Here is a 16541-nt window from a genome sequence, read left to right on the forward strand (position 1 = left end):
ATATATAATAGAGTTAACAAGGCAAAGTGATGATAACTTCTTAGCCACAGCCAAACATCCTGAGGAAGGAGTCACTAAGCCCCTGGGATTGGGACTATGGTCCCAGGGGACAGTAAGTTCAATTAGCATAACTTAACTACATAAAAGCACTGCTCTCCATCCTACTTTGGTGAGAGTGGTGACCAGGGCCTTAAAAGCTTGCAAGCGGCCATCTATATACAACAATTGGTCTCTCCTCATCCAGAGCACAGAAGAATGAAGAAAGCCAAATATGCATGGAAACAATAAATCCAAGGGACTAGTGGACTATAGTGGATTCATGCTCAGCCTACACGACCCTGAAACCAGAAGAACTAGATGGTGCCCAGCCACCACTGTCAACCACTAGGAAAGGAACCAGTGCAAGAGATCCTGGATAGAGTGAGAGAAAAATGTGGAACAAAACTCAAAATCATAAAACAGACCAGGCTTACTGGTCTGATGGAGAGTGGGGAAACCCCCAAGACTATGGCCCCTAGTCACCCTTTGGGCCTGGAACTGAACTCATTCCCATGGCTTGCAGCCAAACAACAGACAGACATATAAGGTGAACATTTACACCAGGTAGGTACACTCCTTAGAACAACCAATCATAGGAGAGCCAAATGGCAGTATTTGCATGGGGAGACAGCTCAGAGGGCAAGGATGCATAGGAAAGGACACAGGGAAAAGGTAACCACAGAGAGGAGTGGAAAGAGAGTTGTTACATTGTAGGGGAATGCAATCAATGTCATGAAACAAAATGTGTATGAACTGCTGTATGGAAAATGAGTTTGCTCTGTAGACTTTCACTCAACTCACAATTAAAAAAAAAAAAAAAAAGATTATACTTAGTAAAGGAGCTCTGGTATCTGACTGCTACCCAGAAGGCTGGTGCCACTCCTCAGAAGGAAGGTTGGGCCATCTACTTCTGTAGAGATACCACCTCGGAAACCCAAGGAGGGGTTGCTATGAGTCGGGTAAGACTCGACGGCACATAACAACAACCACAACAACGTTTAGTAAAAGAAGCTAGTTACAAAAGATCACATATTGTATTATTCTATTTATATGAAACGTCCAGAATAGGCAAATGTAGACACAGAAAAGATATTCATTATTCCCTAGGGCTAGAGGCTTGAGGAGAAATAGGGAGTGGCTGTTAATATGCACAGGGTTTCTTTTTGTGATGATGAAAATACTCTAAACTTGATTGTGGTGATGGATGCACAATTCTGTGAATAAGTTAAAAATCATTGCATTCTATACTTGCAATGGGTGAGTTACATGGTGTATGAATTATATCACAATAAAGCTGTTAAAAAAAACAAAAGGAAAATGACTGCAAATGATTTTGCTAAATTTTTCATTAACTGTTCTTTGAATTCTAAAAATAAGTCACTTAAAAGGAGTTCGTTAAAAAGGTTCATTTTCTGGGAACTTTATCCATCTGTAACAAATAATACTGTAGTTGGCTGCTTCTACTTCCGTGCAAAATAAATGAATGCATTTGGTGGCAAAAAAAAGTGAAAGGAAATATTAATAGCTTTCTCAACAGATTTTCTAGTCTTCCTCTGGACAAATAATTAAAATCGGTAACAGGAAATCACTTTAAACAGCCTAAAATCCACAAAAATGTTTCTGCCTCTTGGTTTCTTTTTTTAACTTACTTTGTGTGTGTGTGGTTTGAGAATATACACAGAACATAAACCAGTTCAATTCTACACATACAATTCAGTAACACTGACAACGTTCTTCAAATCGTGCAGCCATTCTCACCCTCCTTTTCCAAATTGTTTCTCCTCCGTTAACGTTAACTCACTGCCCTCTAATGCTTCCTATGTAACCTCTGGAGTTGCCCTTGTGAATCTGATCCCACATCAATAGAGCATAATGTTCAAGGAAGACTCAGCATGTTTTGGAGGTTCATCCATGTTGTAGCATGTATCACGTGCAGGAGTATCTGCTAATCTGATTTTACTGAGATTTCTTTTGTAAGAATGGATACTGAATTTTGTTAAAGACCTCTTCAACATCTGTGGAGATGATCATATGATTTTGAACTTTTGGTCTATGAAAACGTTGAATTACATTAATAAATTTTCAAATACTGAATCACCCTTATATACCTCAAAGAAATCCCACTACATATTATATTTTTGTGCTTTGTTGATATCAATCTCTCATAACCAACAATTGTGAAGTTTTACTTCTTTTTTATGTAATTTTATTGATTTTGTTGTTGCTGTTAATATATACTGCAAAACATACACCAATTCAAATTTCTCCATGTGCCACTCAGTGACACTGACTACATTCTTTGAATTGTACAACCATTCTTGCCCTCCTTTTCTGAGTTGTTTCTCCCCCATTAACATAAACTCCCTGTCCCCTAGGTTTCCTCTCTAATCTTTCAAGTGGTTGTTGTCAATTTGATCCCATACACAATGCTCAAGACAGACTTTCTTTACTAATTAAGCTAAACTATTGTTTTGTTTAAAGACGACTTCAGGGGATATTTTTGGTTTAAGGTTTAAAAATTATCTCAGGCCAATAGTTTTAGGGTTTCATTTAGCCTCCATGGCTCCAGAAAGCCTGGATTTAATGAAAATATGAAATTCTGTTCTACATTTCCCCCCTTTTGATGAGGATACTGCTATAGACTCTTTGATCAAAATGCTCAGTAATGGTAGCCAGGCACCATCCAGCTCTTCTGGTCTCCTGGCAAAGGAGGCTATTGTGCATGGAGGCAATCAGCCACGCATTCCATTCCCTACCTCGATTTCGGACTCTCCTTCTTCCTCTCTTTCTGCCTTTTGATTTCTTAATCACATTTCTGAGAATTAATCTCAAGAAAGTAAGAGAAACACAATAGGCAGAAGACATTTATAACAGTACTACTGTTGTAACACAAACCTCTAAATCAATGCTACCTAAAGTGTTTGTTACTGGTACATTTAAGTGTCTAAGCACATTGTTTACTCCAACCGACATCATTTTCATAGCAAAACGTTCTCAATGAAGGAAGCAGAGCGTTGACTTCCACTCTTGAGCAAGTGTCTTATTTGGTGGCTGAGGAAAACAGCTGAGTAACACTGCTCTAAAGAAACTAAATTTGCAACAATAAGGACATGGTTAGGTAACCTATGCTATAACTCAATGAAATAAAATGATAAATATAAAGGCAAGTAGATACATAAACTAATAGCAGCTAACAATTATTAAACTCTTAGTATGTGCCAGGCACTGAACAAAGTGCTTTATATACATTACCTCTTTTACCCTGGTAGCCTTTTTTGAAGACTAGGAAATAAAGCTCACAGAAGTGAGAGACTTGCTCAAGGGGCTAAAAGCTGGTTCTAAGTGTACTCGGGACTCACACCTCAGCCACGTAGGACTTCAAATCTTGATCACTATATTATACTGCCTCCAAAAGCATCCACAAATAATGTTAAGTAAAAAGACAAAACTGAATGTAAACTATGACTATGTAACTATGTATATATACATGTGGATAAAAATTTAAAGAACAAAAAATAGAAATGATTCTGTTACAGTCCACACCAGACTCACTGCCACTGAGTCGATTCGACTCACAGTGAGTGACCCTTCCGAGGCAGTATCTCTACAGAAGTAGATGGCCCAACGTTCCTTCGGAGGAATGGCTGGTAGCTCTGAACTACCAGCCTTCTGCTTAGCAGTCAAACGCCTCAGGCAAAATTTTTTAAATGTCTTTTTGTGATTTGTAACTGCTCTAATAATAAATGTAAATATAATGCAAATGGTAAATTCAAAATTATAGATAAAGTGACATTTATGAGATTTAACAACACCTCAATGAAATCTTACAAAGCAATTATGTAAGTAGTATTTTTCACTCAATTTTTAAAAAGTGGTTTGTAAGCTGTTTCCCTCGGAAGATACACTTCTAGCAGTGGTTCCCAGCATCCGAGGCCTCACGCCCGAGTTTCTGCTTCAGTGGGTACGGGGCGGGGCCCGAGAATTTGCATTTGTAACAGTTCCCAGCTGATGCTGAAGCTGCTGGTCTGGGGCCTCAGCTTTGCGAATCAGTGCTTTTAAGAATTAGCATCATCCTAAATCGAGATATTAAATGCATAAATCAGTAACAAAGTAAACTTGATACTGTTTTATAGATTACTTTAATGTGCTAAATATGACCAAATGAAAATAGGTCATTAGATGGAAACTGTAAAATAGTTCATCATTTTGACAAATACAACAATCCAGTGTTTGGTCCAATTCTTTCCCTCTTAATCAAGAGCTACAAACTTGCTAAGGAGGTGATATCATTAAATTTTTCGTATCTACCGATAATACCCGCAATCTAGGGACTCCAGTCAAAACTGACTGTTTCTAAATTGCTTAAGTGTTACACTAAGGTTCTTAGAGAATAGTCTTGCTCAGCAAACTAACAAATTTAGAATGAAGACCAGTTATAAGGTACTAAAAAGAAACCATTCATCCAAGTAGACAGCATCATAGGAAAGTAACCTCCCTGTGTCAGCTGACGCTCAGCTTCTAATAGTAAGAGTAAGGAGTAAGGAAATGCTGTTTCAGCCTTTCTAGAATAATTTGACCCCAATCAAGTTATGTATTGTCATCAATATTGCCCACAAGCATGTGGACAATTCCATAAAACATACCTATGTTTCTGACCATGATTCCTTTTAGTTCATCCACTTGGGCTTGAGTCTCCACCACTTTGTCTAGGCCCTTATTCTCGGAGTGATGTTTCTATAGGGAAATAAGGGTTAACTTATGGCACTCAGACTTTATTCACAACAGGAAACAGAACAAGAGGAGTGACAATTGACAGTGCGGAATGCTATTGATGGCAGTGGGTACTGATATAAAACACAGATGTCACTCATTAGAAAAATGTTATCAGAACTAAGAGGGAAAAAAAGGTAACAAAAAAAATGCTTCTATATGAAATAAAAGTATCATAGTATAAAAAAATAAAGGGAACTGTGAGACTCTTGGGGCAAAAGCAGAGAGTACTTCTGATAGTAGGGATGTATAGTCTACGCTCAGGCTTCTCACATCGGCTTTACAATCTAAAATGTTGATGACAATGTACACAGAAATTATCATCCACAGCTAATTAGGGAGCTCTGATAGCATAGTGGCTAAGGCACCTGACTGCTAATCAGAAGGCTGGAGGTTCAAATCCACCAGCCACTCCTCGGAAGGAAGATGGGCGAGCTACTTCCGTAGTGATACTGCCTCGGAAACCCAAGGAGGGGTCGCTATGAGTCGGGGCCGACTCAACGGCACATAACAACAACAACAACAAGCTAACAATTATGGTGTGCTTAATATACACGTTAGAAACAGACAATGCTTAGTAAAAGTGCTACAAAGAGAGGACATTTTTTAATCTACCCCAAAACTTTATAGTATGTTTACAGAGGAAAAAAACTCTGGCATAGATTTGTTCTGAGGGCTATGTAGTACTGAAGCTAATGATAACCTGGCTAAGTGGAAAGTTCTGCTGTCACTGAACCTGTTGACTTTTACCTGTGCCTTAGTGTATTTTTTTGGTGGTATTTCACAGTTTCACATATATGCGTATTTCCTAGTGGGGAGTATGAAACAAAACCAACTGCTTGAATAAAAAAGGTTTAAAACTATAACTATTTAGAGGAACTTCATTCTCAGAGGAACATATAGTTAGAAGTGTAATACTTAAAAATATTAAAAAGAATACAGAAGTGAAACGAATTCATTTACAGTAAGATTTTTTTAATGATTCACAATAAAATCCTAGCCACAGCTTATGTCTTTGCACTCAAGTAGTCTCATGGATAAAAGTTAAGTATTTTTAAAGGTGCTCACTGTCATTAGTCATCAGTGAAATCCACAATGAGAATCACTCCGCACCCACAGAATGGTGAAAAGGAAAATGATGACCTAATCAAGTACTGGCAAGGATGTAGAGAAGTGTGACCAGGTGTATAAAATGGTAGGACCACTTTGGAAAAGAGTTGGTGATTTATTATAAAATTAAACATCACTTACCATATGACTCAGCAATTCCACTCCTAGGTATTTACCCAAGAGACATAAAAACTATGTCCACACAAAGACTCATAACGTGGATCTCATAGCAGCTTTATTCATGATAGCTGAAAACTGGAACAACTCAAATATCCAGCAACATTCTGTGGTATATGCATATAATACGACTCAGAAAAAAAAAAAACAGAGCAAACTATGGATTGTGGACACAACATGGATGAATATCAAAAAACCTTTCACTGAGCAAAATAAGACACAAAGAGAACATACTGTATGACTCCATGGATATAAAACTCTAGAAAAGATTAAACTAATTTATAGTGACAGTAAACAGGTAAGTGGTTGCCTGGGAGCAGAGTGGGGGAAGGGATTGACTACCAGGGGACTTGAAGGTACTTTGAGGGCAATGGAAATATTCTCTGTCTTGCCTGGGGAGGTGTTCACGGGTGTATATGTCTATAAAACTTCACTGAGTTGACACTTAGGGATTCTTACAGATGAAAGGCATTTCAAAGGATTCATTTGAGCTGTTCAAACATTAATGTTATGAGAGGGTAGAAGGTTAATGTGTAGGTTAAAAGACCAATTGTCATGTTCAATGGATTTTAAACATTAGATGGGTAATTGAACTAGATCATCTTTAATGTTCTTCCCCATCCTGTGATACTCTGGCCACTACAAATAGAGAATATTACTGATTATTAGCTTGCCATCCTACAATTGGCCCTTTACATTTTGTTATCAGCAAAGTTTTGGTACAGTGGCTTACAAGAATTGTGTTGGTTAATGTTATCTATCAACTTGGCTAAGCCATGATTCTCAGTATTATGTAATTACTCCCCATTTTCTGATCTGATGTAAAGGGAGTTTCCTTGTGGGTGTGGTCTGCACCCAATATATATGGATATTCTGGCAGATCGCTCAATCTTGCACCCAACTCATCATCCTCTGACCTCTGGTTCTTGGCAGCCTGCCACCTGACCTACTGATTTTGGGTTCATCAGCCCCTATAATCATTAAGTCAGAAGAAGCCTCCAGTCTGACACCTGACCCATGGATCTGGGACATGCCAGCCTCCAAACTGCATGAGCCATGTCCTTGAAATAAATCTTCTTATACTTCACTGGTTTTGCTCCCCTAGAGAATCCAGCCAAAGATAGTAACACAATTAGAAAAGTTTATTGCAGGTCTGGGTCCTCTATAGTCAAGATACTTTAAGGTCATAAAGAAGAAAAATCTTACCAGCTGTGCAGCCAAGACACCCGAGAACTCGCTATTCATGGCATATGGAAGTGCTGTCTGTGCTCTTGAACCATATGTAGTTTGGAACCTCTTCTTTATCTCATTCAGAAAAGTAAAGGCTCGAGAACGTTCAAAATCCTGAAAAGAAACCAACACAGAGCTCACATTTTGAAAGCGAATGAAAGATGATGCTAATGGCTAACAACAATAAAAACAGCTACCATTTACTGAATGACTCTATGAAGTAGGAACTAGTCTTGGCCCCAGTTTACAGATAAGGAAACTAAAGCTCTGCAGAGTTAAGTAACTTTCTCAAAGTCAACACTTAGTGAATGGAAGAGCTGAGATTCAAATTCAGATATGTTTGATCACTTCCAACTGAATATGAGGATGCTTCTTGAGGGCAGGAACTGGGGTTTTTACTTCCTCCACATGTCTCATAGGATCTATTAGGTCCAGCACATGAAGACATTCCACACATCCAGAATAGACAGTCTTTCCTGTACAAAGATAATGCTACTGAGATGACCACTATTTTTTTTCAATATGATAGCACATTTTAACAGCTCACAAGTGACATGTCCTTGCCTAATCCTAGCCAGTCAAAAATTTGTTATACACATACACATATATAACAGGAGTCCCATGTACTTAGGAAAAAAAAAATTTCATTATTTTCCCCAACCTTTAACTTAGGTTTTAATTGTGAATGTACGTAACAAACCAAAGTAGTAGTAAACAGTACCCATAACTTTGTAACCAATAGAAATCCTTTTTTTTCCTATACCATCACAGTTATAGGTATCTTAAAACATCATTTACATTCACCCAATTTCAAAATGACTGTAGCTATCAGATCTATGACTAGGATCTTGTTACTTCATGTATTTACAATCACACATTACTATATTAATTTTCAAATATTTACAGTATTTTATTTCAATAACTAGTTTCCTTTATGTGTTTTATTTTATACATTTAAAAACATTCTGAGAGGGAATCATAGTGTCAAAAGGGTTAGGAACCCTGATCTATGGCAATCATGCTAATTCCATTCCCCTTGTCAGTCATCAATGAGCTCTGGTAGCATAGTGCCTAAGGTATCTGACTGCTAACCAGAGGTTGGTGGTTCAAACCTCGTGCCGCAGCCACTCTGCAGAAGCAAGACTGGGCAATCTACTTCTGTAAAGATTTACCACCTTGGAAACCCAATGGGGGTCACCGTGAGTTGGAATCAATTTGATGGTAGTGGGTTTGGTTTGGTTTTGGTTGTCAGTGATCAGTTAAGAAATTAGCATGTGACCTAATCTAGACAATTAGATATGAAATGAAGAGTCCTGTGATTAGAGACTCAAGAAGACACCATAGCTCTTCTCTAGAAGTAGATAAAGAATATGTTACTCCATGGAGCCATAAGGGGAACTGACGTAGGATGAACCTGACACTGAAGACAGCAGAGAAGGAAGCTTAATAATACCATGAAGTTATTGAACATTTTGTGTCTAGCACCCACAGATAATCAAAAACCTCATAAATAAACTTGAGGTTTGTGTAGCCAATTGTAATGCACTCTGATTTTGTTTTCCAAAGTCCATATACATTGAAGTCTTCATTACCTATTGCCTATAGGGATGAAATGATCTACTTAATTTAATATGGCAGTTAAACAAATTTTTTCAGAGGATTTGATAGTAAAAGATTGGAATTAAGAGCACTAATTATCACAGCATACTAGAAGTTGCAAGAGGTTAAGCTAAAACACTACCAAAACCTGGGTGATTTGCATATACCTAGATAAAACTCTTCTCGTCATTTGCTGTTCTATATGATAAATGCAAAGTATAGAAAAAAAAAATTCCAGCTATGGAAAGTTCTATGTACATCACCATTACCCTCCATACCAAAACTGAACCATCTGTTGCCATTAAGTCTATTTCGATCCAAAGCAACCTTATAGGACGGAATAGAACTGCCCCACAGGGTTTCCAAGGCTGTAACTCTTTACAAAAGCAGACTGTCTCATCTTTCTCTCGAGGAGTGGCTGGCAGGTTTGAAGTGCTGACCTTTCAGTTAGCAACCGACTATTTAAACATTGCGCCTCCAGGGTATAGGTAATTAAGAACTTACTGTATTAACAGTATACACAGTTAAATAGCAGTATGTATTCAAGTTACTTACATCATCAGTGATACAAAGATATACAATCCTGTCTTGGCAGATGTAATGAAACAAATAACTGTAGAATAAAAGATATAAAACTTACTGTGGTTATAAGCAACATTTCTTTCACCTCTATGTATATATAAGCAAATTCAGTACTGCCAAGGTCAGCAAATTACGTACAGATATAGTTTATACTCCCTCTCTCCCGCCCCCATACACTATTTCTCTCCAGTCAGACTGACAAGAGTAAATACGGAAGGAAAAGAAGGTCTCTACTGCAGCAACACAGCACAACTGCATGTGTATTACCCATTAATAGGAGAGCTGCCAAAGTATAACTGGACTCCTGAGGCCTGAACAAGAGGTGACATCTAAGAAAAGACATGTAATTAAGATTAATCCCCAATGGGCCCCCCCCCCGTCTTCCTTACTTTTTCCTAAGATCTTAAAGCAAACACCTTTCCTACTGAATACCTACTGACAACATCTATTTGAGTATCTCCTTTGGGTCACTTACTGTGCTAGGTGCTGAAGACAGCAAAAGAACCCTCAGTCCCTGCCTTCACAGATCACAGTACAGGAAATTTCAGTGAGCACAGTAAGTACAGTGCCAGGGGAACGGAAAGCAGTGCATGATGCTGTGACACAGCGGAGGGACCTGACGGAGGCTGGGGGAAAGGGCACAGGAAAGACGTCACAGAGCAAGTGATGTCTGAGCTGAGGACTGATGAAGGAGTGAGAGATGGCCAGGTGCAGAACGAGTGAAAATGTTTCTGAGGGAAGGACCAGTGAACACAGAGGCCTGGTAACGAGAGAACATATGGGTACAGGCAACTAAAAATTAGTTCGTATGTCTAGAGTGTACAACATATGGCACAAACAAACTGCCCAGACTCATGAGGCTGGAGACAGAAGCAAATACCAGGTTATAAAGACGTGACAAAGCACACTGTGCATTATCCTAAAAACAATGAAGGAGCACTGAAGGGTTTTAGCCTGAGGAGAATGTGACAAGATTTGCACTTTAAAAAGATGCTTTGGCTAGTGTTTTGAGTCAAAGGACCAGAGACTACTGCAGTCAAGCGGGTGAGAAACAATGACGACAGCAGGATCAGTAAAGAAGAGACAGAGATGGGTAACATTTATAGAACTTGAAAAGTGACCACTGAGGTAACAGAGCTCTACTATAAAAAGGTTTCAGCTTGGTCAACCGGGTAGATGGGGGACCTTTCGAATGATATTCTTAACCTCCACATGAAGGCCTGATATGAATTATGAGGAGGTATGAGAACTCAAGCAAAATGTCTTCCTCGGCTCGTCTGACACTGTTTCTACCCGACTCTCACGCTGTCATAGCAAATGGCTCGTTCCTTCTGGTAAGTGTTTTCTGGGGATTTCTTGACACCATGCTTGCCTGGTTTATGTCATAATTTCTTTCCCTCTATGTCGATGCCTTCCAGAATCCTTAGCCCCCTGCTTTTCTCACACATACTCCTTGAGGGTGGCATCCACTCTCACGTTTTGTTGTTGATGTTTTGTTGTCAATTATCCCCAAATATAGACCTGACCTATCTCCTAAGTTCCATGTCTATACGTACTACTTACTGTCTTTCAGACATACCAAACTCCACGTACCATCCACAGCCAACTTAAAGACAGCATGTCCAAAATGAAGGTCATCATTATTCCCACGAACTTTTTTTCTCCTAAGCCATACTTGGAGACTACAGTCATGGACAGATGTAAACACTAAAGACTGCAACTTTACCAGCGGGATGTCATTATTAGGTGCTATCAGGGCAGCTCTGACTCACAGAACGAACCCCTGCCCGGTCCTGCGCCACCATCACAATCTTTGCTTGAACCCGTCACTGCAGCTGCTGTGGAAACCCATCTCATGAAGGGGCTTCCCCTTTCACACTGACCCTACACTTTACCTAGCATGATATCCTTCTCCAGGGACCGATCCCTTCTGACAATATGACCAAAGGAGGAGAGACGAAATCTGGCCATTCTTGCTTCTAAGAAACATTCCAGCGGTACTTCCTCCAAGACAGAATTGTTTGTTCTTCAAGCAGTTCATGGTGTGTTCAATAATCTTCATCAAAACCACAACTCAAAGGCACCAATTCTTCTGTGGTCCTCCTTATTCACTGTCCAGTTCTCACATACATATGAGGCTACTGAAACAGTGGGATAAGTAGTACAATATGGATAAACAAAGGATGCTATGGAGACATACAGAAAAAGGGTGGATGTGACCTAGTCTTGGGGTTCAGGGTAACTTTCTAAAAGAGGAATCATCTAAGCTCAAGACAACAAAGTCAGATTAAAAAATAAGTGTGATTAAATAGATACAGCAAAGGGCAGGAAGAGAGAAAGAAGCTCGCACTGAACAGAAAAGAGCTAAGTCTGGCTGGAGAACCAAACTGAGAGATGGGAGCAGGGGCAGATCTGGAAGAATCTTCCAAGTCACATCAAGGAATGTGAAGAAACTTTATCCCGAGGGAAAGGAAACCTGCTGCAGGAAACACACACTAGGAACCTCACTTTTAGAAGCATGAAAGTAATAATCAATAAAGTATTATTTCATGTGGCACCTAAAAAATGAGCAAAAGTTTAGCAGGAGGCATAAGAAGGAAAGAACATTCCAAGGAGATGTACAGCTAAGTCAGGAAACAGAAAGCAGGACTATGACGATAAAGTTAGAAAGGTGGGGAATGGACCAAATTGTGAAGGGTGAGTTTGGGCATTATTCCTAAAGCAATGGGTTTTAAGCAAGAAGTAGTATTACAAGCACTGGAAATACACATTAAAGGAGGGAGCAACTAGAAGCCAGAAAGCCTGAATTAACACAGACAGTTGAGAAGGGATCAACTGAAGTATCTCTTGAAGGAACATGACAAGGACAAGATGAAGAAGTCAATATGATTCTTAAGTTTCAGGCTTAGCCAACTGAGTAGTTGATGAGCCTGTTAAAGAAAGGAGGAACAAGAGGATGGCCAAATTTCTGGGGGGAGGTGATGTTTAACTGTGCACATACCAAGTCTGAAGTATCCATAAGGCATTCCCATGAATGTGTTTCCATTGTAGCAGTTTAGTAATATGGATATGTCATACATTAGTGAAGTCATGATTAGAAATATAGATTCAGAAGTTAACATTCAGTGGAAGCAGTTTCATTCCAACGGTGGGGATGGAAGGCAGGATGTTGAGGCAAAAAGTATTAGCTCCTCTTGTAAGTTTGGAGATGAAGAAAGGGAGTCAAAGTCCAAATCAAACCCACTACCGTGGAGTTCATTCTGACTCACAGAGCCCCTAGACGACAGAGTGGAACTGCCCCACAGGGCCTGCAAGGCTGTCAATCTTTACAGAAGCAAACTCCAAACCAAACCCACTGCCATGGAGTCAATTCCAACTCAAAGCGCCCCTAGGGTACAGAGTGGAACTGGCCCACGGGGCTTCCTAGGCTGTCAGTCTGCACAGAAGCAAAGCCCAAACCACACCCACTGCTGTGGAATCGATTCCGACTCATAGCACCCCAAGAGGACAGAGTGGAAGTGCTCCACAGGGTTTCCAAGGCTGTAAATGTTTATGGAAGCAGACTAATTCGTCTTTCTCCAACAGAGAAGTTGGTGGGTTCAAACCAGCAACGTTTTGCTTTGTTTTAACCACTGCACCACCAGAACTCCTTGAAGAAGAATGGGGGTTAATCAGGTAGGGAAAAAAAAAACTTGAAGAGATGACTGAGGCAATTAAAAAAAGATAATTTTTCATTTTGTTTTTTTAATTTTCATACAGTAAAATGGACTCTTTTCTGTTGGTGTATGGCAAGAAAAGATATTTCTGACTGGTACAATGGAACATGATTATTGGAGAAAAACCAAGGGTTGGGTTTGGTTGGTTTTGAGCTAATATTAGGATTAGAGGGTGCAAGAGAGAACTGGGGGAGGGCCCAGACTGCTCACATCTCTTTATGTGTCGCTGCTTGCTCTGCTCATTTGTATGGACTGAACTATTCCCCTGACCAAGTGTGGAAGTCTTGGAAATTGGGTTTTTCTTGCTATGTTACTGAGGTTATACCAGAGTAGAACTCAAGGCAACTCAACTCACTGCCGTTGAGTCGGATCCGACTCAAAGCAACCCCTCCTTGGGTTTCCGAGGTGTCATCTCTATAGGAGTAGATTGTCCAACCTTCCTTCCGAGGAGTGGCCGGTGGGTTTGAACCGCCAGCCTTCTGGTTAGCATCACATGCCTTAGGCACTGTGCCACCTGAGCTCCTTATACCAAAGTAGAGTAGGTCCTAAACATAGTCACTTTTGAGTTAGAAAATGAGCAGAACATAGGCAGAGACTTATGGGGGAAGAGAAATGCCACATGGGGACACAACCACAATCACTGGCAGACACCAGAAACTAGGAGAGAGGCCCACAGAAGGAAGAGACATGGCCCAGACCCTGATTTGGACTTTCAGCCTCCAGAACTGTGAAAAAATACATTTCTGCTCTTCAAAGCCACCCACTTGTGGTATTTCTGTTATGGCAGCCCTAGGAAACTGAGATAGCCTTTTCTGGTGACTGACTAGATACACATAGACCATAAGCCTAATAAGTTTTGGGAGAAATGACAAAGCCATATCTACAGGAGTCTGTGATTGTGCAACTCTGAAAGGAGCCTCTAAGCCCCCAAACCTGTACTATTCCCAAAGATGACATACTCTCCAACACCCCTTTCAGGTACAGCCAGAGATAGTAATGAACCAGGAAGAACCTTCCAGAGAGCAAAGCAAAGGTCAGGGTGAAAAGTCAGGGAGCTTTTCCAAACCACTAACCAGTCTACAGTCCCAGCAGGCAGTCTCTGAAGCTGCTGCAAAGCAGTTCTTTGATCACTGCTGGTAATCAGTGACTTCTACATGTTCCACATTCTTCCCCTTTCCAAATGGGAGTTTTTAACGGTGGTGACCCTGTTCCTACTCATCCTGTTCTTAGGCCACCATTGTCTATTGAGCTGGGCTAGGGAGCAGCAGAAAAGATGACTTATATTTTAGTTTATGGTCAGTGTGCCACACAGGAGTCACCGGATGGTCAGACATAGAAGCCACTAACTGAGCATGGCCAAAAACCAAACGCACTGGCACTGAGTAGATTCCAAATCAAAGCAACCCCCATTGGGTTTCCAAGGCTATAAATCTTTACGGACGTCGATTGTCTCCTGTTCCTCCCGAGGAGTGGCTGGTGGGTTTGCACTGCCAACCTTCTGGTTAGCGGCCAAGTGCCTTATGCACTGCACCCCCAGAGCTCCTTACTGAGAATGGCAGAGCAATGCCATTAGCACTAAACCACTCATCTCTGCACTATCTCTTAAACCACTATATTTTGGGAATTCTTTTTTACAGTAGCTTGAACTGTACTCTAACTTATACCAGGTATTAGCCCTAGAGTGTACTAAGGACCTTCTTCTGAGACAAGACATAAATAAAGAATGATGGGTTAAGTAACACATTCATAAGTCAGTGTGAGGAAGACTGAGGGACTTTTTTATCTGATTCCTAACATTTCCCATCGATGCTCTCTCCAATTCATTCTCCAACCAGCCACCAGAGGGAGCTTTCTAAAGCAAAACCCGACCTCGTCAAAGTCTGGCTGAACACGTTCAGTGCCTTCCCACTGCCTTCAGGATAAAGGCCAACCCCTTATGACTTCTCTCTACCCACATCTCTTTCTCTCTCTCACCAACCTGGGCACCGGCCATAGAGAACAACTGCATCTCCCTAAACAGACCCTATAATCTCTCGACTCCATACCTCTCTATCTGCTTTTCCTTCTACCTGGAATTCTATCCTCCTAACCACTACCTCCCACCTGCCACTCTAATTACCTATGGTTCTGTCTCCCTCTCAACTATAACCTCTATGTGGGCAAATACTGATCCTTGTATCCCCAGCACCAAGCAAGGTGTCTAGCAATAGGGAAATATTTACTGAAGGGACGAACAAAGGAGCATAATTTATCTTACCTGTATCAAGTTTTACATAGCCTAGAGCCCTATAGCAAAATTAGTTTTACACATAATGTTTCTATGTATTTCTTTGAAATAAATTATTATTACTTTAATGATGGAACATAAGAATCACAAATTAAATTTATAATGAACAAAAACAGATGTTTTCTAAGCTGGTAAAGGTTACTGTTCTGTGAACTTATTCAAATTATCTACCATGTTTTCTTTCCCCTTCTACCACATGCAAAGCAGAACTCACTTGCCATGTGAGTATGTTAGTTTGTTATTTTCAGAAGGTATCTTAGCCAGAATCTGCTCTGTCACCTCCAGGAAGTTTCCGCCACACCAAGCATGTTTGGCAAGGATAGTGGTTCCCCTGGCAACAACAGCAAATAGAATGGCCATAGCTTCAATCTATGAAAAGGAAAAAAGACACACAAGATTTAGAATATTTATTTGACATAATCTTTCAAAAGTAACATGCTATCATTTATTAACATTACCTGGAGATAGTACTGAACATCTCCAATAGCTTACTAACTTACGCTGGATATGCATGCGTATTTCTGTTACTGTTGTTAGTTTCCGTGGAGTCAACTCCGACTCCTGGGGACCCCAGGTGTGCAGAGTAGAACTGCACCCCATGGGTTTTCACGGCTGGGACCTTTTGGAAGCACGTCGCCAAGCCTTACTGCCGAGGCACCTCTAGGTGGATGTGAACCACCACGCTTTTGCTAAAGGGCTCTTTCGGCTAATAGTCGAGCCCAACGCCTAACCATTTGCGCCACTCAGGGACGTCCACATATGTATAGAGACATAAAAATATGATATTAAACTCACATATACATCACACTAGTAGACAGCATTTATAAATTATACAGTACAAATTGATAGAATCCTTTTGAGAGGCAATGGCCATATATGGCAAAGGGATTTAAAGTCTTTATCCTTTGAAGGAGGGTTGGGCAATCCTACTTCCGTAGCGATACTGCCTCGGAAACCCAAGGAGGGGTCGCTATGAGTCGGGGCCGACTTGACGGCACATAACAACAACAACAACATCCTTTAACCCACTG

General features: G+C 40.4%; 1 protein-coding gene across 1 annotated transcript in view; it reads right to left on the reverse strand.

The window, feature by feature from the left end:
• VAMP7 (vesicle associated membrane protein 7) overlaps nucleotides 1–16023 on the reverse strand; it is a 34347-nt gene extending 18324 nt beyond the window's left edge. Inside the window, exons 1-5 of the mRNA XM_007956635.2 lie at nucleotides 16003–16023; nucleotides 15725–15879; nucleotides 9481–9538; nucleotides 7303–7440; nucleotides 4683–4773 (exon numbers count right to left, since the gene is read on the reverse strand). Coding sequence (XP_007954826.2) covers nucleotides 4683–4773; nucleotides 7303–7440; nucleotides 9481–9538; nucleotides 15725–15879; nucleotides 16003–16023 — 463 coding nt within the window. The remainder of the gene's footprint in view (nucleotides 1–4682; nucleotides 4774–7302; nucleotides 7441–9480; nucleotides 9539–15724; nucleotides 15880–16002) is intronic.
• Between the last annotated feature and the right edge of the window lie 518 nt (nucleotides 16024–16541).

This window comes from Orycteropus afer, unplaced genomic scaffold (assembly GCF_000298275.1).
Source record: "Orycteropus afer afer isolate SDZICR_OR568_19922 unplaced genomic scaffold, OryAfe1.0 scaffold00647, whole genome shotgun sequence".
Lineage (NCBI taxonomy): Eukaryota > Metazoa > Chordata > Mammalia > Tubulidentata > Orycteropodidae > Orycteropus > Orycteropus afer.